This window comes from Callithrix jacchus, chromosome 7, assembly GCF_049354715.1.
Source record: "Callithrix jacchus isolate 240 chromosome 7, calJac240_pri, whole genome shotgun sequence".
Lineage (NCBI taxonomy): Eukaryota > Metazoa > Chordata > Mammalia > Primates > Cebidae > Callithrix > Callithrix jacchus.
In genome coordinates, this window is record NC_133508.1 from 50,108,642 (window position 1) to 50,131,308 (window position 22,667).

Genomic DNA, 22,667 nt, shown 5'->3' on the forward strand with positions numbered 1-22,667 from the left:
GGCCGATTGCACCTCTCACGTGGATGGAAGGCAGGGTGGTTGTAGGTGGGAAGAATCCTGGGTTCTCATGCTGTCTGAAGCAGAGTCATCTATGACCCTCCCCTCCCCTGGGACTCAGTTTCTGCATCTATAAAACAGGCCCCAGTGTCCGCGAACCCTAGAGGGGCCGGCATACTTCAGAAGCGGCCGCAGGCGCCAGGGGGCGCCTCCTCGATAACTCGGCGCTCGGCTGGCCAGGCGCCGGCGCGTCGCCCGCTCGATTGATCGGGTCGGGCCCGGCCTGAGCGCCGCGGGCCTGCGCCATTGAGGAGCGGCGGGGAAGAAGCGCCGCGCAGCGCCAGGCTGGGACTGGCAGTCCAGTACACCGACAGGTAGGGGTCGAGCGGCGCCGCGCCGGCTGGGGTCAGGGCGGGGAACTGCAGGGCCGGCGAGGACTCGTGGGTCGCCGCTATGGGTCCGCTAGACTTGGGGGCCCGGGCCCACTCTGGGGAGAGCGATGCTGGGAGCCTGGAGACCCCGGCGTCCGGCCTCAGTCAGAGCCCCTCGGGGTAACCCTGGGGCGTCTGCTCCCCCGACGGCCCCGAGCCGGTCACCTCATGGGGACCCCTGCTTCCGAGTTCCCGCTGGCTCCCCAGGCACAGGCTCTAGGCTGGCTGAAGCTCTGGGAACCCCAGCGTCCGTGTTCTGGGGATCCCGAGCCCCCGCTGGACCCCGACACCCTTTCTGGGGTCCCAGCAGCCTGGCGCCTTGGAATTGGGGGGTGTCAGTCCGCGTCTTGGAATTGAGGAGTGTCAGACCAAGTCTCAAGCGCAACCTCAGTGTGCGAGCCACTCACATTACGCCCAGGAATGGGGTGTGGGGTGTCAATCAGTTCTCCAGAATGCTATAGTCACCCCCCTGAATCAGCCACCCGAGGTCTCACTCTCGAGTGAAGACATTAGGCCTAAAACTTCTCTTTACCTTTTACCCCCCCTCCCCGAGTCACGCCCTGGCCCAGTCACTCCTCCTAGGTGTGGGACCCCGGCGCCGTTCCCTCCAGGTTTTACCTGGGTGGTGGGGTCTCCGACCCCTAGAGGGGGCTGAGGGTTCTGAGAGCTGGGGGCGGGAGGGGTGTGGGAGCGTCGCCTTCCGGGCAGCGCCTTTCCTGTGGGGCCATCGGCCGGACAGCCGCCCCCGCCCCGGTTTTGGACTCCTGGCACCGGCAGCGCTCAGCCACCTCCGGGAGGGACGCCCAGGTCCAGTTGCCAGTCCTTCCTATTCCCGGTCTGGCCGATCCTCAGGGGAGGGGCCTGGCTCAAGGTCATACCCGGCTGTCTGCCCGCCCGTGGGCTGAGCACTGATCCCTACTGTCACCCGCCCCACCGGGTGGGGGAGCCCAGGTGGGGGTTAATGCCAGGCAGCTGCCTAGAAGCCCTGATGGACCGGAGTGTAAACTGTTTGTGATTCTGGCCAGTCTGGCGGCCTTTGCTGACACCCAATTCCTTAAGGGAATCCTTGAAGTGGCCTCAAGCCTGGTGTAGATGCTTAGCAGAGCAAATAATGGGTGCTTTCTGGTTTGGGCCTCAGTTTTACTGACCAGGGCGCCTTACAGTGCTAATCACTCATGCTTTTAAAATCTGTGCTTTGCATTCTTTTCCGGGTAGGGCCTGAACTTGTTCACAAACTGACAGTTGTTTCCCTTGATTTGGAGATAATTGGTAGTTGGCACTCAGAGAGAGTTGGCATTTAGGGCCGAAATTAGTGGCAATAACTACAAAAATAAAGAGTACTCTGACCTTGGCCTCTTGCCTAGGTTTGTTTGGAGTCCCCATAGTAAGATTAGTCAGTTTCACATTTGGTTTTCACAAATTTACTCCTTTAAAGTTACAACAGTGGCCAGGTATGGTGGCCCACGCCTGTAATCCCCACACTTTGGGAGGCTAAGGTGGGCAGATCACTTGAGGTCAGGAGTTCAGACCAGCCTGGCCAACATGGTGAAACCCTATCTCTACTAAAAATACAAAAATTGGCCAGCGTGGTGGCAGGTGCCTGTAATCCCAGCTACTCAGGAGGCTGAGGTAGGAGAATCGCTTGAATCCAGGAGGTAAAGGTTGCAGTGAGCCAAGATCCTGTCACTGCACTCCAGCCTGAGCAACGAAGTGATACTCTGTCTCCAGAAAAATAAAAAAAGTTACAATAGAGAAATATTTCTTTTGCTCAGATGTTAAGCATTTATTTTTTAAAACATTGTTCTTATAACCTCTTCTTTAAACAAATGCACCCAATAATAGTTTTATATAACTCTACCCTTAAAAAATATCTTTATATTCCATTTGCAGAAAAAAAATCTTTGGAAAGAAATTGGGCAAATATTTTACCAAATGCTATTTTTTTCTTTTTGCTGTCACTGTTGACCAGTAAGTTAATCTTCTCTGGAAGTAGAGATACTGTTGACAAACAAAAGCCAGTTTTTCCAGGAGATTGCGTTCACTCTTCTGGTGGCCTTGTGTTTCAGGTGGCTGTTGGGTGGCAGCCTCTCAGCTGGGATAGGTATATCTTCTGGCACTAAGATGAATCACTAGAGGTGGGGCAGCATGCTTGGAAAGGATCCTGAAAGCAGGCTGGCGCCAGTGGGATGCCTGCCATGGCAAATCTGTAGTGTCTGGCAGGGTGGCTGATGACCAGCATGGTAGATCAGAGCAAGACTTGAGGCTGTTTCCACTGGGATCTTCTTGCTGAGCAATCTGAGAACACTGATAAACTTTTGTGTCACAATTTCCCTCCTGTTTACGTTTTGTAATACTAAAATTAATCTTTTTTTTTTTTTTTTTCTGGTAATACTGGTAAACACCAGTTATTATAACAGGCGATAGTACCTACCAAATCTAAATACTGTGGCTGGAGCCAGAGGATTTCTGGAGTTTGTAGTTTGTAACAATTATCTAAGATTGTTTATTATATCAGCATCATCTGATGCCTAGGTACCGGTAATGCAGTTTGGGACATTTAAGAACGGTGATAAAGCATGCCGTCTGTATTATAATACTCCCGTGTGTATTATTTTATATAATGAGTGATCCACACGAACAAATTTGAAACATTTGATTTGGGTGACCTGAGGTTCATTAAAGAATGCGAACTGCCCCCCCACCCAATTTTATTCAGGTTTCTTTTTTTTTCTTTGTATTTTTATTTTAGTGAGAAAGTGCCTGCGGATATTCAGGTTTCTTTAATGAATGAATTTCTTTTTCTTTTTCTTTTTTGATATGGAGTCTCACTCTGTCACCCAGGCTGGAGTGCAATGGCATGATGTCAGCTCACTGCAACCTCCGCCTCCTGGATTCAAGCAATTCTCCTACCTCAACCTCCCGAGTAGCTGGGATTACAGGCATGTGCCACCATGCCCAGCTAATTTTTGTTTTTTTGGTAGAGATGGGGTTTTACTATGTTGGCCAGGCTGGTCGTAAACTCCTGACCTCAGGTGATCTGCCCACCTCGGCTTTCCAGAGTGCTGGGATTACAGGTGTGAGCCAATGCACCTGGCCTCTTACATGAATTTCATTCAGAAAATCTCTTTGGGCATTTTCTGTCTCAATCTGGGATAAAGTTTCTTAACGTTGGCTCTGTTGACATTTGGGTTGGATAATTCTTTTCTGTGGGAGCTGTCTTGTGCATTGTAGGTTTAGCGGCTTCTGTGGTCTTTACACATAAGATGCCAGAAGTAGCCCCTAAGTCATGATCAAGTATGTCTCCAGTCATTACTGAATTATGCCCATATGAGAACCTGTGATCAGGGCAGTCTAATTCCAAGGTAAATCACCATAAACAAGAAGTGGGCAGTTACACTGAAAAGATAGACAGCTTTGAATTGTAGGTAATTTTTGGTAAATTTAAGAGTAACTATTCCCTGAAGCAGCATCAAAATGTAGATGTATTGGTTTGGCCCTCCAGTTACTGATGGGGGCATCTTACAGAGCTTCTTGCCTCATCTTTTAAAACATCTGTGGCCGGGCACAGTGGCTCACGCCTGCAAATCCCAGCCCTTGGGGAGGCTGAGAGTCGTGGATCGCCTGAGGTCAGGAGTTTGACACCAGCCTGGCCAAGATGATGAAACCTGTCTCTACCAAAAATACAAAAAATCAGCTGGGTATGGTGGTGGACACCTGTCATCCCAGCTACTTGGGAGACTGAGGGAGGAGAATCACTGGAACACCGGAGGCAGAGGTTGCAGTGAGCCAGGATTGTGCCATTGCTGTCCAGCCTGGGCAACAAGAGTGAGACTCCATCTCAGAACAGCAACAGCAACACATCTTTGCTTTGCATTCATCTGCCTTCATGCAGGTAGAGTAGGAAATCAGCTTAGAAAATCATCCAGTTTTTCTGTTGAGTTTCATTTTTTTCCTTTCATAGATTCTTCTATGACCGTGAAAGAGAAATAAAGAATGATCCATGATTTCTAAACAGCTTTTCCTGAGGATATAGTCATGTTGGAAGGCCTTGTAGCCTGGGTTCTCAATACCTATTTGGGGAAATATGTCAATGACCTGAACACTGACCAGCTCTCGGTTGCACTTCTCAAAGGTGAGTATTTCTCAGTGGCGCGGTGTGGCTTTACAGGTGGCAGTTCTGTCTTTCGTATTTTTTTTTTTGTACTGAGAATCATAAAACCTAGTGCAAGATGGCTTTGTACTAAATGTATGTAAAAAGGTGATGATTATTACAGAGTAACTTAAGTATATAGCTATATTGCTGTAGATTTTAAGGAACTATTAATATTAAAAAAACACAGAAACAAAATAAGCTATACTACTGGTGACTGTGCTTTGTCCCAGTTAGTTTTTCAGCTTTATGGAGGCAGCCACAATGTACTGACAGTGGCAATGACTTTGGCTTCAAATACTGTTTTGTCGTGTAGTAGCTATGTGGACAATAGCTAATGTTGAAATTCTGATGCTGAGCCTGAGGTTCTTTAGACAGAGGTAATATACCTCCAGAGGGTAGCTGTAAGAATCAACTGGAGTAACATTTAAAGCTCCTAACTTGCTGGCATTAGTAGACACTCCATAAAAGTTTTAAAATTTATCCCTGTGAGGTGTTCACCAGAATTTCTGAGGTTTTGGCTTGCTTAATAGTAAAGTACCTGAAGCTTGTGACACGTTAGCCCTTACAGTCTAGACTTGGTAAATGCAGTCTCTGTTTTGGTATGGGAATTCGCGTTTTCTTCCTTTTCTTGTTTTAATTTAAACATTCTTTGTTCAACTCAGTATGGAGCTTTTTAGCATATGTAGAAAAGATAAAAAAGTCTGCAAGTGTGTAAAATCATAGGAAATGGGAAGGAGACTTCAAATACAGTGAAACCTCACCTTTGTGGGTGTGAGTTTTGGTAAGTGGACCAGGACAGCCTAGAGAGAACAGTGGTACCAGCTGTTTGCATAGTCTGAGACTAGGGTACCAGAGGTTCACCTGTTCCTTTCAATATGTTGCTTTCCATGTTTTTCTGACCAAATGATTGTAGCAGCGGTAGGCATGGGAAGAGCTGTCATGGTCACGCCTCCCACTCTCCTCCTTTCCTTTCTATTCTCCTAGTTTTCCTCATGTCCTCAAATGGGAGCTAAGTGGAAAGTGAGAGTGACCAACCTGTTGGGGAAGAGGATGTGTTCAAAGTGCAGTATGGTGTCAAGTTCACCTCTCTGGTCTCTTACTGAAGTTCTTAGCCCCACTGTGAAGCTAACTATGTTGCATGAGGTATAGGCATCAGGGCCTAGAAAGAGAACTGCAGGCCACGACTTGCTAATCAAAGAGCTGGTTCTGTCAGGAGTGATATGGCAAGAGTGGCATCTGCTGAAGAAATGAATACATAGAAATGAATGATATCTGAGGTGTTATAGAGTCTGTACCAACCGACTTCTAATCTCAGTGGTTTTAGGATATATCTTGTAGCAACAACTGTGTTTATCTATCTGGTACTTTCAACCGCTTTTCTGCCCTATTTCCTTTCTAAAAAACTATTCTTTATGGCTTTAATGAACCTGTGGAATTTGAAGAATGTTTCTCTGCAGGATAGAAAAATGCTTTTTCTTTCATAACCTGTTAGTATGGTACCCAATGTTTATGGGTCCAAAGCACACCACAGAGCTTGGCCAGAAAAATCTGGAGAGTGTGGAGGTGTACTGAGGGAATAGCTTCATAAAGAAGTTGATGCTGCTTGTTCGTCTCTGACACAGTGAAGCAGTGTTTGGGGATAGAGAAGGTACTAGATAGGAATGAGAATCTTCTGCCTTTTTTTTGAGGCAGGGTTTCTTTCTGTTGCCCAGGTTGGAGTGCAGTGATTGGAGGTGTGATTTTGCCTCACTGCTGCCTTGACCTTCTGGGCTCAAGCAATCCTCCCACCTCAGCCTTCTAAGTAGCTGGGACCACAGGCATGCACCAACACACCCGGCTAATTTTTATTTTTTTTTGGTAGAGATGGGATTTTGCCGTGTTGCCCAGGCAGGTCTCAAACTCCCGAGCTCAAACGATCCTCCCATCTGGGCCTCCCAAAGTGCTGGGATTACAGGCGTGATCCACCGTATCTGGCCAAGAATGTCATTTCTACCCATCTGCAGATATTTACTGTTCTAGATGGTTTGGGAGATGCAAAGGGGACTGAAAAAGGGGTCAAGGATATTGATTTTTTAACCCAAACTCTGTGTTTTAATCCAAGTTTTTCCAATTACCAGTAACCTGTGTAGGTTACTCAATTTCTCCATGGTTCACTCTCCCCTTTTGTAAATTGAAGATAAAGTTCTGAGGACTAAGAAATTAATGTGGGTCAGAGAGCTTAGAGTTGTTCTTGGCATATTGTAGGCTCTCAGTCAATGTTCGTTATCATCATCCATCCTCATAATCATCAGTGTATGATTGGATTGGCTGATGGTTGGACTCCAAAGAGATTGTATATTAAAAAAAAAAAAAAAGATTGGGCTGTGCGCGGTGGCTCATGCCTGTAATCCCAGCACTTTGGGAGACCGAGGCAGGCAGATCACGAGATCAGGAGATCAAGACCATCCTGGCCAACATGGTGAAATTCGGTCTTTCCTAAAAAATACAAAAATTAGATGGGCGTGGTGGCATGTGCCTGGCATAGTCCCAGCTATTTGGGAGGCTGAGGCAGGAGAATTGCTTGAACTCGGGAGACGGAGGTTGCAGTGAGCAAAGATCGCACCACCACACTCCAGCCTGGCGCCTGGTGACAGAGACTCTGTCTCAAAAAAAAAAAGATGGTATCCACATATGAAAAGTAACAAAATGCAAAGTAACATGAGTAGTTTACGAATGGAGATAGTACTTAAAGACAAATAATAAATAAAATACAAAGTAACATGAGTAGTTAAGAACAGAGATAGTCTTAAGATTTCACTCATTTTTTCTGAGCACTTTGGGAGGCCAAGGCGGGAGGATCACCTGAGGCCAGGGATTCAAGACTAGCCTGGGCAACATGGTGAGATCCCTTCTCTACCAAAAAAAAAAAAAAAAAAAAAATTGCTTGCATTGAGCTGTGGGGACTGCAGTGAGCTGTGATATCACCACTGTACTCCAACCTGGGAGACAGAGGAGTAAGATCCTGTCTCAAATCTATCTATCTATCTATCTATCTATCTATCTATCTATCTATCTATCTATCTATATCTGGGCATGATGGCACATGCCTGTAGTCCTGGCTACTGGGGAGGCTGAGGGAGGAAGATGCCTTGAGTTTAAGAGTTAAGGCTACAGTGAGCTATGATCATGCCACTGCATTGCTGCCGGGGCAACAGAGTGAGACCCTATCTATAAAAAATAGTAATAATAATAAAATTACAAAAAATTTTTTGAAAGCAAATTGCTTGTTTTCTGAGCTTTTTTTTCACCTCAAAAATTGAGAAGCTAATAATTATTTCTTTGTATTGTTGTGAGGATTAAATGAGATAATGTGTATGAAGTTCTTGGACCCAGTAAGACCACACTAAATGGTAGCTCCTTTTTTTATTTTGAGAGAGGGTCTCACTCTGTCACCCAGACTAGAGTGCAGTAGTAGGATCATAGCTCACTGCAGCCTAGAACTTTTGGGCTCAAGCAGTCCTCCTGCCTCAGCCTCCAGGGTAGCTGGGACTACAGGTGAATGCCACCATGCTTGGGTAATTTTTTATTTTTTGTAGACACAGAGTTTCACTATGTTGTCTATGGTGGTCTGAAACTCTGGCCTCAAGTGATTCTCCCAAAGTGCTGGGATTATGGGCATGAGCCACTGTGCCCAGCTTCTTATTCTACCTCCACCTCTGTAGTCCCTGATCTCAGAGGACTGTTAACCTGTTTGGGAGACAAATTACACAGTAATACAAGACAGTATAGATTAAATGCTTATTCTGGAAATACAGACATAATGTGATGGGATGTGAAGGAAGAGAGCTGTCCATTCTGCCTGTAGGACTCTGGGAAAGTTATGGAGGTAGCTTTTAAGTGGACCTTTTTCTTTTCTTTTTTTTTTTTTTTTTTTGGAGACAGTGTCTTGGTCTGTTGCCCCAGGAGTGCAGTGGCACGATCACAGCTCACTGCAGCGTCAACCTCTCTGGGCTCAAGTGATCCTTCCATCTCAGCCTCCCGAATAGCTGAGACTACAGGCATGTACCAGCATAGGTCCAGCTACTTGTTTCGTTTTTTGTAGAAATGGGGTTTTACCATGTTGCCTAGGCTGGTCTTGAACACTTGGGCTCAAGCAGTCCTCCTGCCTTGGTCTCTCAGAGTGCTGGGATTATAGGCATGAGCCACTGCACCCAGCCTCAAGTGGATTTTAGCAGGATTTCCATATGTGGCACTGGAGAGGTCAGCACATTCCAGGTGGAATGCACCCTGTGAACAGAGGCTGAAAACCTGTGGGGTGTTTTTGAAAAGGTTTGGGGCGAGAAGGTGGAGGCTGCCAGTGCCATGTCAAGGAGTCTCAATTTCAGTCTGGGGGCATTTTGTGTATTTGTAACCCCAAACTTTCATTTCCCCTTCTTTTTGTTTTTATAAGCTCTGAAACTTAGGTTGACTCTTCAAATAACCTGGAGCAGAGGGAAGATAATTCAATAGCCATTAGAAATTACCAAGAAATGACCAACCTCTAAATTACTCCCAGTTGTAGTAAGTAGATTTCTTGCTAGCCTGAGATGAGGAGTTTTTAGATGAGACATCCATGAGTAAGTCTGTAAATGTCTGCCTGGAAGTAAGTGAACAGCATTATCATTTATAAAGCACTCAGTACTTTGGGTGCTCTTCTGCTTGGCTCCCTGGAGGGACCTTTCCCTGCAGGGCCAGTTGTGGGTGCATGTTTGAGTGCGTGGGGACTAGGCAACCTGCAGTCTTAAACCGTGGCTGTGCTGCTTTGCCGGATTCCTTTGTTTTTGGCTTGGTGTAGGCTGTTGTTTCTTCTGATTTTTTCCTCTACATTTTCTCTCTCCTTTCTAGATCGTTTCCTTTGCCCTCTGGGCTTCAGCTTTAATTTTTTTGTGGTGTGAGTTGCCTGCAATTCCCTCTACTTACCCAAGGTTGTACAAAAGCCGAGAGCCCACCTGCCTTTGTGACAGATTTGGGTATTGAAAAATAAGGTGCTTTGAAGTGTAAATCATGCTCTTCAAAAGAAGATACTATTTAATTGCTCTTTTTAAATCAATCTCAACTAAGGAAAGCATTTCATGATTTCTTTTCCCCTTATGTTCATTTTTTTCCCAAAATGTGGAAATGGGGTTGTTTCACTGGGGTTAAAAACTTTTCCTTTCCGTTAGACTTAAGGTATGGGTTGGGGGTGGCCCATGTGGACAAATGTTCCTGCAAAAATAAACAAATAAATTGATTGTATTTGTTCAGAATCTGAACAAATTTGAATTTGAATTCTTTTTCTTCTTCTTTTTTTTCCTTTTTCTTTTTATTCTTTAGAGATGGGGTCCAGCTGTATCACCTAGGCTGGAGTACAGTTGTGCAATTATTGCTCACTGCAGCCTGGACCTCCTGGGCTCAAACGATTCTCCTGCCTCAGCCTCCCCAGTAGCTGGCAGCCTCTACCATGTGTGCTACCATGCTTGGCTAATTTTTTTTTATTTTTTTGAGATGTTGTCTCGCTCTGTTGCCTAGGCTGGAGTACACTAGGGCGATCTTGGCTCACTGCAGCCTTGGCCTCCTGGGTTCAAGTGACTTTCCTGCTTCAGCCTCCTGAGTAGCTGGGATTACAGGTGTGTGCCACTATGCCTGGTTAATTTTTATATTTTTAGTAGAGACAAGGTTTCACCATGTTGGTCAAGCTGGTCTCGAACTCCTGACCTGGTGATCCACCCACCTTGGCCTCCCAAAGTGCTGGGATTACAGGTGTGAGCCACTGTGCCCAGCCAAATTTTAAAAAATTTATTGTAGAGTTGGGGTCTTGCTCTGTTATTGCCCAGGCTGGTCTTGAACTGCTGGGCTCAAGTGATTCTCCAGTCTTAGCTTCCCAAACTGCTGGGATTATAGGTGTGAGCTGCCATGCCTGGCCTGAATTCTTCTTTAGAAGCCAGTAAACCTATAACTCAATCAAGACAGTTGGCGGTGGGTAAAGGAAAAAAAAAAGCCAGTAGACCACAAGTTCTGAATGGTCGTTTAAAGGGAAAAATAATCAAGTTTTTTGTATTGTTTCATACTTGGAGTAAAAGCCTTGCCTGCCTTTCTTACCAGTTAATGGTTGTTGTCTGTACTCTCTGTTCTTGAAAATGTATGTCCCAGACAGATTTAGGTTGCTCAAAAATTGCCTTGTGTTATGCAAACAGTTTTGTAAAAACAATGGCTGCCTCAGTAGTGATTTAAGGATGGGGACTCTGCCTTCTCTTTTTACATTTCCAGTAGCCATCACAGTGCCTCCCACAGAGTGGGGCTCTATATATGTGAGGATGAATGGCTTGCACAGCCAAGAGCATGACGGATCTAGCTGCCCTCTTGTCTATGCGCTTTTGGGTTTAAGTCATAAAAGCTGGGTCTGAAAAGAATTTTAAGTGGCGGTCCTGTTCGTTCCTTTGCTTTCTGATCAGTGATTACACTTATAAGTAGAGGTGCTAAGGAGTTCTCCAGAAGAGAAGAGAACTGTAATTCCTTTTGAAGACCAGTTTCATTTAATTAAATTCCATGGACTTTTGAATACTATATATGCACTATACTCATTTTGGGGAGGGGTTGAAAGTGGAAGGAACTTGTTAAAAACTGCAGATTTCTGTTTCAATCCCAGAGATTCTGAGTTAGTTGGTCTGGGGGGCGGGGCACCCAGGAGCCTGCATTTCATCCTAGGTGAGTCACATTTTGATGTTCCTCTGGTAAACAGTAGCCTAAGCGAGGGGTCTGCAAAGGGGCCATGTGGCCACATCTGGCCTGCAGACAAAGAATGGCTTTGCATTTTTTAAAGGTTCATTAAAAAAATAATAAAAGGAGAATATGCAACATACATCATATAAATTCTAAAATATTTACTTTCTGGCTGTTATGGACAATGTAACTCTTGGTCTAAACTCTTCATCAGTGCTTAAGCTTCAGCTGTCTTGGACATGTTAGAGTGGATGGCCTGGAAATTCGGTTAGGTGAAGTGCATGGGCTGGTGGTAGCACTACACATGATATAGCCTGTTCGAGATGTAAAACTTTCCCTTTAACCTTCAGTGCTTGACACACAGTAGATGGCCTGCTGTATTTGTTAAATGGATATTTCATGATGCTGTTTTTATTTTTAGGTGCTGTTGAATTAGAAAACTTGCCATTAAAGAAAGATGCCTTGAAAGAATTGGAATTACCATTTGAAGTCAAAGCTGGTATGTGGAACTAAAGGAGAGGAAGTTTGAGTCTTAAATTGTTTGGGACATGAAAACTGAGAGCCCTAGAGTTTGTATCATTTTGACCACTTATAGGAAGGACAGCAACTGTTAGAGTTTAGGCCAGTTTTAAAGTGTGGTCTTTGGGCCACTCACATCAGGATGACCTTGTGATGGTAGTGGGAGGTCAGGTGATCCCCACACCTACTGCATCAGAATCTCTGTGTCATTGAACCTGCACATTTAATACGCACTCCAGGTGATTCTTATGTTTACTAAAGTACGAGAACCTCTAGTCTACATTCAGGGTTTCCTTTCTTTCCCCTTTCCCCTTTCTCTTTTTCTTTTTTGAGACTGAGTCTCACTCTGCCACCCAGGCTTGAGTGCAACGGTGAGATCTCAGCTCACCGTAACCTCTGCCTCCGGGGTTCAAGTGATTCTCCTGCCTCAGCCTCCCAAGTAGCTGGGACTACAAGCATGTGCCACCATGCCTGGCTATTTTTTTTTTTTTTTTTTGTATTTTTAGTAGAGATGGGGTTTCACCATGTTGGCCAGGCTGGTCTCGAACTCTTGACCAAAGGTGATCTGCCTGCCTCGGCCCCCCAGTGCAATCATAGTTCACTGTAGCCTTGAACTTCTGGGCTCAGGACATCCTCCTACCTCAGCTACCCCAGTATCTACAGCTGCATGCCACCAAGCCTGGCTAAATTTCTGAATTTATTACTGGATTGCACAGTTGATCATTTGATGTTGTCATTAAAAATACTATCATTGGTCTGGGCTTGGTGGCTTTCACCTGGAATCCCAGAACTTTGGGAGGCTGAGGCAGGAGGATCACTTGAGACCAGGAGTTCAAGACCAGCCTGGGCAACATAGCTTGGCTCTTACAAATTGAATTTAAAGAAACTTTGTATTCTAGGAGGTGTGGCTAGAAATGGAAGAACTTTGGAAATAAGTATCACAATTCTCTTGAGCCATTTGGCTTTCTCATCAGCCCGGGTTCTCATGAAGAATCAGAATTCTTTATTGAGAGAAGGCTGGTGCCTTGTTACCTACGTTTCAGTTTGTGGTGGGTATGTTCAAGATTGGATATGTCATACGTCTGATGACTCCCAGCAAGTACTTAACCAGACAATGAATAATTAACAAGAGATGAGTTTAGTGTCCATGGGCTAGTGCGGGGCTTGTGCGGGACCAATGGGAAGAAAACACCCTAAGGAAGTGTAAGGTGTGCTCCAGCTGGGAAGGAGAGTTCCTAGAGGAGGGATGCTACTGTTGATGTGGTAAAGTCTTCGTGAACTTTTTCCCGCTTACCTAAGTCATTATGCCTTGTTCTTACAGATCTCAGCCTCCTAATACTTGTTTCGCATGTGCAAGAGCTTGCTGCCTGTTGTTTTAAATGAAAAAAACAAGTAGTAACAGCAATACATGCTCCTTAAACAAACTTGTAAAAATACCGAAAAATGGAAAGAATTAAAAATGTGTGCAGTCATTGACCAAGACTTTCCTTCTCCTTTTAGGCTTCATTGGGAAAATAACCCTACAGATTCCCTTTTATCGCCCCCACGTGGACCCTTGGGTGATCTCCATCTCCAGCCTTCACTTAATTGGAGCCCCGGAAAAAATACAGGATTTCAATGATGAAAAGGAGAAGCTACTGGAAAGGGAGCGCAAGAAAGCACTACTTCAAGCCCTGGAGGAGAAATGGAAGGCAAGGCAGAGATCTTTTGGGCCATTAGAGTGGTTGTGGTGACAAGTGTAAGATGAGTAAGAACACTAGATTGAGCTCACACTGACTCTTGCCTTTGTAGGATGACCGCCAGCAGAAAGGGGAGTCTTACTGGTATTCTGTTACTGCCTCCATAGTTACGAGGATTGTGGAGAATATTGAAGTAAGTCCTGCTGACTTTCATAAAAGTATCAATGTGAAAGGGATTTCTCAGGCTTACCTGTGTTTCTCTTCTTAGTTTCTCATTTCTTGTGGGCTCAGCTGATTCAGGATGTACATGGGGCTGGCTGCTCAGGTCTGCCCTTTTGTAGGCTGTGCCAAGGGGAAAACTTGAAAAGCAAGTCCTGGGCTCTGTGGCAGATACAGAGTTTTCTTGCTTCAGCTGGCATGGGAAGGAGTTTTCCCATCTCTTTCATTTTAGTTCCTGCACTTTCTTTTTGAATGTTGAAATCCCACTTGCTAAAGGATTTATCTCCTAGAAGCCAGGTTACTTAAGCCTTCATGACTGTGTGGTTTCAGGACAAATCACTTCACCTCTCTGGTCTCAGCTTCTTCATCTGTAAAATAAGAGAGGTTGGATACCTGGTGTTTAGTTGATTACATAGTGAGTTGTGAAATTGAGAACAGCTCACTAAGCGATCTAACCTTTTGCTGGTGTATCTGGAGGCAATTTGACAAGTTACAAGAATGGGGCTGTTGGCCTTGGCCATGTTTTCTACTTCAATTATAATTTTGTTTCATCCTCAAAAACTTGATCAGGGTCCCACTAATTTTCATGAGTCTTGCAAGAGTTTGTCCATGCTTACTATCTCTAGAATTTTCTTGCAGTGCCAATGTGACACAGGCCAGTGTGTTCAGTATATGCCATGTTCCCAAAAATTACAGTCTGAGGTTTTTGGTTTCATAACTTTTCTAACTTTGACAAATAAATTTATAAAAGATTAGTCATTATTTTTATTTTTTCTTAAATAGTTTTATTGAGCTATAGTTCTTATACCAGAAAGTTCAGTCTTTTAAAGTGTATAGTTTAGTGTTTTTAGTATATTTACAAGGTTGTGCACTGGTCTCCACTAAATAATTCCAAAACATTTTCATTATCCCCAAAAGAAACACATACCCAATTAGTAGTCACTGCCAAAGCTGGGCATGGTGACATGTACTTGTAATCCCAGCTACTTGGGAGGCTGGGGCAAAAGGATGACTTGAGCCCAGGAATTGGGCTACAAGGCTGTAGTGAGCTATGATAGTGCCCCTGCACTCCAGTCTGGGCAACAGAGCAAGACCCTGTATCTTAAAAAAAATAATAATAATTAAAAAAAGTAATCATTGCTAATTCCCCTTGCCCTTCAGCCCCTGCCAACCACGAATCTACTTTCTCTCCAGATTTGCCTATTTCTATTCATATATTATATGGAATCATATATGGCCTGGCCATTTTCATCTTGTCCGACCTACCCTCTGCGGGAAGACTGAGCTCGTTCGGAAAAAACCGGACTGCAGGCTAGAGGAAATTCCTTAAGTTCAGGCTTTATTGAGAGGAAAGAGCCTCCGGGCGGACCAGCCGGGAGGAAGAGGAGAATGGCCGCGGCCGCTCAAAGGGGCAGGGTTGTTTTATAGGGGGCTGAAGGGCTGGGGGTGGGGAAGCCAAAAGCCGAGGTGGTGGGCAACTGTTGGTCAGTTTGAACTGCTGGGCGGGAAGCTGGCCGGCGGGAAGCTGGCCAGCGGGAAGCTGGCCGGCGGGAAGCTGGGCGGCGGGAGGGCTAGGGCCGGTATGTAAAGTGAGAGATAAAGGAGCCTCTTTGTGGGGGAGGGAAAGAGAGAGAGCTTTTGCGGTAGGGGCAGAGTTTTCCAAACATTCCCGACTCCTTAAAGAAAAGAAAAAGAGGGGGTCAGGGGCATCGGTTATCTCTCTGGCTACTTCCTGCTGACAAGGGTCGACGGGGGGGTTCTGAAGAGGTTTCTTTTCCTAAGGAGCCTGGATGTTCGGGGAGAGGTCTGTATCTTGCACTCGTTCAGGGTAGGGTTGGAGCAGCATCTGGTGGATGGTGACTTGAGTCAGTTCTTGAAAGCGCCGCTGTAGGAACTGTAGAAAGCAAGGAGCAATAAGTAAGATTAGGCAAACAGCTACTAGGGGCCCAAGCAATGGGGACAAGAGGGTATACACAGAGGAAGACCACCACGCTGTGGCTTCAGCCGAGAACTTCTGACTCTGCAGGTTAGTTTTGAGTTTCTGGAGGCTCTTGATTTGGGTTTCTACTAGGCCGGATTCATTGATGTAGTAACAGCACTCTTCCTGTAGGAAGATACAGGTCCCTCCTCGTTCAGCAGTGAGCAGGTCCAGGGCTCTTCGGTTCTGCAAGGCAACTTAGGCAACTGAGGTGATCTGTCGTTGGAGTGATGCTAAAGACTCAGTAGAGTCATTAATAGCCGCTTGGAGTTGTGAGGTCAGTCGGGCTATGGCCAGGTGAGAGTGGACTAGTGCCCCTCCTCCTAATCCTGCTGCAAGTGCTGAACCAGCAAGGGAGACACCAACAGCAATGGGTAGGAAGGCAGCTCGTCGGGTGCGGCGATGGGGAGTTTGCAGCATCTGGAATTCGGCTGGGGAATATATAGTGAGTCGAGGGACTAGGGTTACCGGGAGGACTTTCTGTGTATTTTCAGATGGCTGGGTGGGTTGGGGAAGAGAAGCGTTGGCGTGTTCTCGGAGAAGGCTGCGAAGGAGAGTAAAGTAGGGGAGGTAGCTGTCTAGAGGAGTAGTCTCTGGCGGTGGGGGAGTTGAAAGTAGGAAGGGGCAACCATACAGCAGCTCAAATGGGCTAAGCTGTGATGGGCCCCGGGGGCCTGCTCTTACCCTGGTGAGGGTGATAGGAAGTAAGGTTACCCAGGATTGGCGGAGCTCAAGCATGAGCTTAGTCAGATGCTCCTTTATTAGGCCGTTGGCCCGTTCCACCTTACCAGAGGATTGAGGATGGTAGGCAGCATGTAGCTTCTACTGAATTCCTAGAGAGGTAGAAACGGCATTAGTGACTTTGGAGATAAAGGCTGGGCCGTTGTCTGACTGTATGGTAGCCGGGAGTCCAAAGCGTGGGATGATGTCTTGAATGAGATGAGTGGCTACTGTCGCGGCAGACTCAGAGGCTGTGGGGTAAGCTTCAATCCAGCCTGAAAAAGTGTCAACAATGGTTAGCAGATACCGGTACTGTTTGTGCTTTGGCATATGGGTGAATCAATTTGCCAGTCTTGGCCAGGTAGGAACCCGCGTAGCTAATGAAGCTGGCGCCGAGGATGACAGGAACCCTGGGAATTAGTTTTTGCGCAGACAGTACAGGAGGACTGGACTTCCGGTATGGTACTGAGGAGATGGTGAGGGTGAAAAAGTGGGTTGAGGAACTGGTATAAGGCTTTAGGCCCAATGTGGAGTGAATTGTGGATGTCTTGGATTATCTGGTACTTTTGCTTTTCAGGGAGGATGAGGAGGTTATGCTTGAAGGCCCAGTCATCCCTGAACCGTACCCCGGGGGTAGACTGGAGGGCCTGGAGTTCTGAGGTAGAGTATTGAGGGCTATATGACTTGGACAAGAAACAGAGAGTGGAGGTGGGTGGTGGACGGTTTCTTGCTGTGTCTTTAGCTACCCTGTCTGCAAAGGCATTCCCTGCATCTATGGGTGAGTTCAGGGACTGATGCCCTTTACAGTGGACGATGGCTACCTTGCTAGGGAGTTGAACGGCTTGAATAAGGGCAGCAATGAGTTTTCCATTGAGAACGGGCGTGCCCTTAGTGGTGAGGAAGCCTCGTTCCTTCCAGATTATGCAGTGTGAGTGAGCTATGAGGAAGGCGTACTTGGAGTCAGTATATATATTTACTTCTTTGTTCTGGGACCAGGATAGGGCCCGAGTAAGGGCGACTAACTCAGCCTGTTGTGAAGTGGTCCCAAGAGGAAGGGGGCGGGTCTCTATAATTTCAGAGTGAGTTACTACAGCATAGGCCGCTCTCCGTGGGCCGGTGGGATGAGGTATAGAGCTGCCATCAACGAATAGGGTAATGGAGGCAGATGGTAGGGGTTGAGGTAGCAAGTCGGGACGAGGAGACTGGGCTAATTTGAGGATTTCAGTACAGGAATGTAGGGGGCTGGAGTACGGAGGGCAAGGGAGGAGGGTAGCTGGGTTTAATGAGGAGCAGTGAGAAAGAGTGATGTTGGGGTTCTCAATAAACAGTAGGTGAAGCAGTTGAATACGGGAGGGCCCGAGGTGGGGCAGAGAGTGTTGACTGAGCAGTTCAGTCAACCTGTGTGGAGAAAAGACTTGGAGTGGGAGTTGTAGATTGATCTTAAGAGCTTCTGTGGTTAGGGTGACGGCTGCAGCTAGGGCTCTAAGACATGGCTGCCATCCTCGCTCAGTTGGGTCAAGTTGTCTAGACAGGTAGGCTATAGGCAGAAGGGTCTTTCCTACTGGTTGGACTAGCACTCCTACAGCTGTATGTTGTTTCTCGTCTGTATATAGTTGGAAGGGTAAGTTGGGATTAGGCAGGGCTAGGCTGGTGGAAGTACATAGGGCATTAAGCAGTGACTTGAATGCCCGGTTGACAGAACCTGGTGAGAAGAGTGGTCCCTCGGGGGCTTCTGCAGCAGCATGGTATAGAGGTTTTGCTAGCAAAGCATAATTAGGTACCCAATGGCGGAAAAAACCTACCAGTCCTAGGAAGGAGAGGATTTCTTTTGCTGACTCAGGGGCCTGGAGCGCCTTTAAGGCTTGTAGTTGGTCGATTGTGATGGACCGTCGCCCAGGTGTGAGCTGTATGCCTAGGTAGGTGACGCTGGGTGAGGCTATTTGTGCTTTGGTTGGTGACACCCGCTATCCCTTATCTCCTAGGAAATTGAGTAGGGCAGTGGTGGCCTGGATGCACTCCTGGTGGGTGGGGGAGCAGATAAGAAGGTCATCTACGTACTGGAGGAGGTGAGAGGGCTTGAGGTTGCAGTGAAGTAGGTCAGTGGTGAGTGCCTGGCCGAATAGGTGCGGGCTATCTCGGAAGCCCTGTGGAAGGACTGTCCAGGCCAGTTGTTGGGACATGTTCATGAGGGGGTCATCCCAAGTGAAGGCAAAGATAAAGTAGGAGTTGGGGTGTAGAGGTATAGTAAAGAAGGCATCCTTTAGGTCTAAGACTGAGAAACAGGTGGTCTCTGGGGGAATGTTAGAGAGAATGGTGTACAGGTTGGGGACAACTGGATGTATGGGAATTACAGCTTCATTGACTAAGCGCAAGTCCTGGACTAGTCTATGTTGTCCTGAGGGTTTTCGTACTGGGAGGATGGGGGTATTACATGGGGAGTTAATGGGAATTAGGAGGCCTTGACCTTTTAGTTTCTCTATGATGGGTCAGATACCCATACGGTGGGCTTTAGAGATGGGAAATTGGGGGCGGCAGAGAAAATGAGGCGAGGAGTCTTTAAGGCGGACTTGAACTGGCTGGTGGTGTATAGCTACAGATGGGTTGTTAATGTCCCAGACCTGAGGGTGGACTCCGGGGAGTAGTTCTGACAGGGCTTTTTGGGGTTCAGTGTCTGAGGTGAGGGCTAGGAGAAAGAGACTGTGTGGGTTGGCGGAGGGGAAGGTTATGACGGCCTTCAGCTTTGAAAGGATGTCTCGCCCCAGAAGGGGAACTGGGCAGGTGGGGATTACTAAAAAGGAGTGGGTGAAGGGAGTGGAGTTATATGAGCACATGAGTGGTGGGGTTTGGTAGGGGATATTCGGGGTCCCATCGATTCCCATGAGCGAGACCTGGGAAGGGGTGAGACGGCCAGAATAAGAAGGAAGTGCGGAGTAGGTAGCCCCCGTGTCGAGCAAGAACGAGACACTTTTACCCGCTACCTGAATTTTGACCCTTGGCTCGGCGAGGGTAACCGGAGTCAGTAGGCCAGGGCCCCACTAGTCGTATAGCAGCCCTAATAGACTGGGGAATGGAGTTCCCTCGGAGGTCGGCTCCTGGCAAGCAGGCTCCTCCCTACTGAGGGTGACCGCCGGCTGCATAACGCCAGTGTGTCTGTTTTGAGGAACCGGCACCCTGGGGAAGCTGGGGCAGTCTGACTTCCAGTGTCCCGGGAGCTGACAGATAGGGCAAGGCTTAGTTGGTGGCCGTGGTTGTGGACAGGCTCGGGACCAGTGTCCTTCCTTTCCACATTTGAAACATGCCCCTGGAGGGGCATGGGTTTCGGCCTTGGGCTTCTGGTTCCCTGCCGGCCTTAGAGCCGCCACTAGGGCTTGGGTCTGGAGGTCAGCCTTCTGCTTCATGTGAGTTTGGCGGGCAGCCTCAGCTGCATCTTCCCTGGCATTGAATACTTTAAAGGCCATTTTTACCAGGTCTTGGATGGGAGTCTCTGGCCCCTCTTCTGCTTTCTTTAGTTTCTTTCTTATGTCGGGTGCTGATTGGGAGATAAAATGGGAGGCTAATACAGTGGCCCCGTTCTGGGAGGCTGGATCTAGCCAAGTATACCAGACTAGGGCTTCTTGCAAGCGGGCAAGAAAGAGGGTGGGGTTCTCATCAGGTAGTTGGGTGATTTCTCTCAGTTTATCATAGTTTACAACTTTGTTAGATACAGCATCCATTCCCCTGAGGAGGTATCTAATCATGCGGTCCCTCTTGGGTATATCAGACCCTCGATTAGCCTGATAGTCCCATTGGGGGTCTTCACCTGGGATTACTTCGGGGCCTAGGGGGATCTGGTTATCTATAGCATGGTCTTTATCTGCTTGGTTTCTGGCTGCAGCGAGGATGCGCTCGTGCTCCTCCACTGTGAGGGTGGAGGAACAGACAACGTGAATATCATGCCAAGTGAGGCTGTAGGCTTGAGTGAGGTATTGGAATTCCTTAATATAGGTGGACGGGTCGGCTGAGAAGGATCCTAAACGTCTCTCAATTTGGGACAGTTCTTGAAGTGAGAAAGGAACATGGACCCTGACTAAACCTTCCACGCCTGCTACTTCTCGGAGTGGGGCCAGGATAGCTGGCTGGTGGGAGCGGGTGTGGGCCGCCACCGGAGAGGCAAGAGGAAGTGCGGCCTCTGAGGGAGGGGGCTCGGAGGGAGTAGAGGGAGAGCGAGGCATGGCCTCTGAGGTAGGAGGTGCAGAGGGAGTGGGGGAAGGGCGTGCCGTTGATGGCGAGTGGTTGCTGAGATTGGCAGGAGAGGACAGATGTTCAGGCAGATCCTCCGGTGAGGAGTAGGGAGGGGGAGAGGTAGTGGAGGAAGATTTACGGGGGGTTCGAGATAAGAGGATTTGGTAGGTGGAGCAGGAAGAACATAAGTCGGGGTGGGTACGGAGGTCCCAAAAAGCCTGGATGTAAGGAATTTCATTGTCCTTGCCTGCGCGGCGACAAAAATCGTCAAGATCTCGGAGGGTGTTGAAATCAAAAGTGCCAGTCGGGGGCCAATGTGACTGGTTACTGAGTTTGTATTGGGGCCAAGCCACCTGGGACAGGAAAATAAGCTTTTTCTTTCTGAGGGTTTGGGAATAAAAACTTGGCTTACCTTAATCGGAACGTGGAGGTGGCAGGGCCAGTGTTGGGTAGGTCGGGGAGGGGGGCCGTGGCCGGGTCAACGGCCCCATCTCCTGTCCTGGGTTTCGGCACCATTTGTCCGACCTACCCTCTGCGGGAAGACTGAGCTCGTTCGGAAAAAACCGTACCGCAGGCTAGAGGAAATTCCTTAAGTTCAGGCTTTATTGAGAGGAAAGAGCCTCCGGGCGGACCAGCCGGGAGGAAGAGGAGAATGACCGCGCCACCCAAAGGGGCAGGGTTGTTTTATAGGGGGCTGAAGGGCTGGGGGTGGGGAAGCCAAAAGCCGAGGTGGTGGGCAACTGTGGGTCAGTTTGAACTGCTGGGCGGCAGGAGGGCTAGGGCCGGTATGTAAAGTGAGAGATAAGGGAGCCTCTTTGTGGGGGAGGGAAAGAGAGAGCTTTTGCGGTAGGGGCAGAGTTTTCCAAACACATCTGACATGTTTTCAAGGGTCGTCTGTGTTGTGGCATGTATCAGCTCTTCATTCCTTTTTCTGACTGAATCATATATTCCACTGTATGGATTGTCAGAAGATTAAACAGAGCCAGACCTTAGAGCAATAAAAACAGATTTTCCTCAATAACTACTGATAGTAGTGGAAAGAGCTGAGCTCCAATCTGACTGTGCAGAGGTAGCTGGGACTTTTAAAGGGGGTTTGAGAGTACAGGGAGGTGGCATGAGTGGGTACTCAAGTAAAAAATGACAAGGTATTGATCGGTGTGAATGTCAGGAGGCTAGCTGTGTCTGCTCGCTGGCAGTGATCAAAGTTAGTATTCTGTCCTCCCTCAGACTAGGAGATTGAGACCCTACCCTTCCTGATGATTACATTTCAAAGGAATAGCTTTCAGGTCCTTGAGAAAGACACTCCTGAGCTGTAGGAGATTCAGGTCGAGCATCCCAAATCTGAAAATCCGAAATCTCCAAAGTCTGAAACTTTTTGAGAGCCCACATGATACTCAAAGGAAATGCTCATTGGAGCGTTTTGGATTTGGGAGACTTAGCTGGTTAAGTATAATGCATATATTTCAAAATCCCCCCAAAAATGAAATCCAAAACACTTTTTGTCTCAAGCCTTTCAAGTACCCAAAAGTGAAATCCAAAACACTTTCTGTCTCAAGCCTTTCAGGTAAGGGATACTCGACCTCTGCATATACATCTCTCAAAGAAACAAGTCACAGTTGACTTGCTCTGTTGCCAAGGCTAGAGTTCGGTGGTGTGATCTCGGCTCACTGCAATTTCTTCCTCCCGGGTTCAAGTGATTCTTTTGCTTCAGCCTCCCGAGTATCTGGGATTTTAGGCATGCACCACTCCGCCCAGCTAATTTTTGTGTTTTTAGTAGAGAGAGGGTTTTGACACGTTGGTCAGACTGGTCTCAAACTCCTGACCTTAGATATCTGCCCCCTGGCCCAAAGTACTGGGATTAAGGGCATGAGCCACTGTGCCCACCCTAAAAGCCCTCTTCAGTAAATGTGCTATAAGACAGGGATGTCAGGGGCCTAAGTCAGGTGTTGGCTGGAACAAAGGGTATGTTCTTTTTTTAAGACGGGATTTCACCACATTGGCCAGGCTGGTCTTGAACTCCTGATCTCAGGTAA

General features: G+C 47.3%; 1 protein-coding gene across 11 annotated transcripts in view; it reads left to right on the forward strand.

The window, feature by feature from the left end:
* Positions 1–282: 282 nt before the first annotated feature.
* Positions 283–22,667, forward strand: part of VPS13D (vacuolar protein sorting 13 homolog D) — a 315,484-nt gene continuing 293,099 nt past the window's right edge. For all 11 annotated transcript variants that reach the window (XR_013519796.1, XR_013519795.1, XR_013519794.1 and 8 more), the window contains exons 1-5: positions 283–371; positions 4,390–4,560; positions 11,720–11,797; positions 13,318–13,508; positions 13,609–13,689. Coding sequence is in view for 8 of the 11 variants with exons in the window: in XM_035307776.3 (XP_035163667.3) it covers positions 4,464–4,560; positions 11,720–11,797; positions 13,318–13,508; positions 13,609–13,689 (447 nt within the window). In the remaining 3 variants the exon portion in view is untranslated. The remainder of the gene's footprint in view (positions 372–4,389; positions 4,561–11,719; positions 11,798–13,317; positions 13,509–13,608; positions 13,690–22,667) is intronic.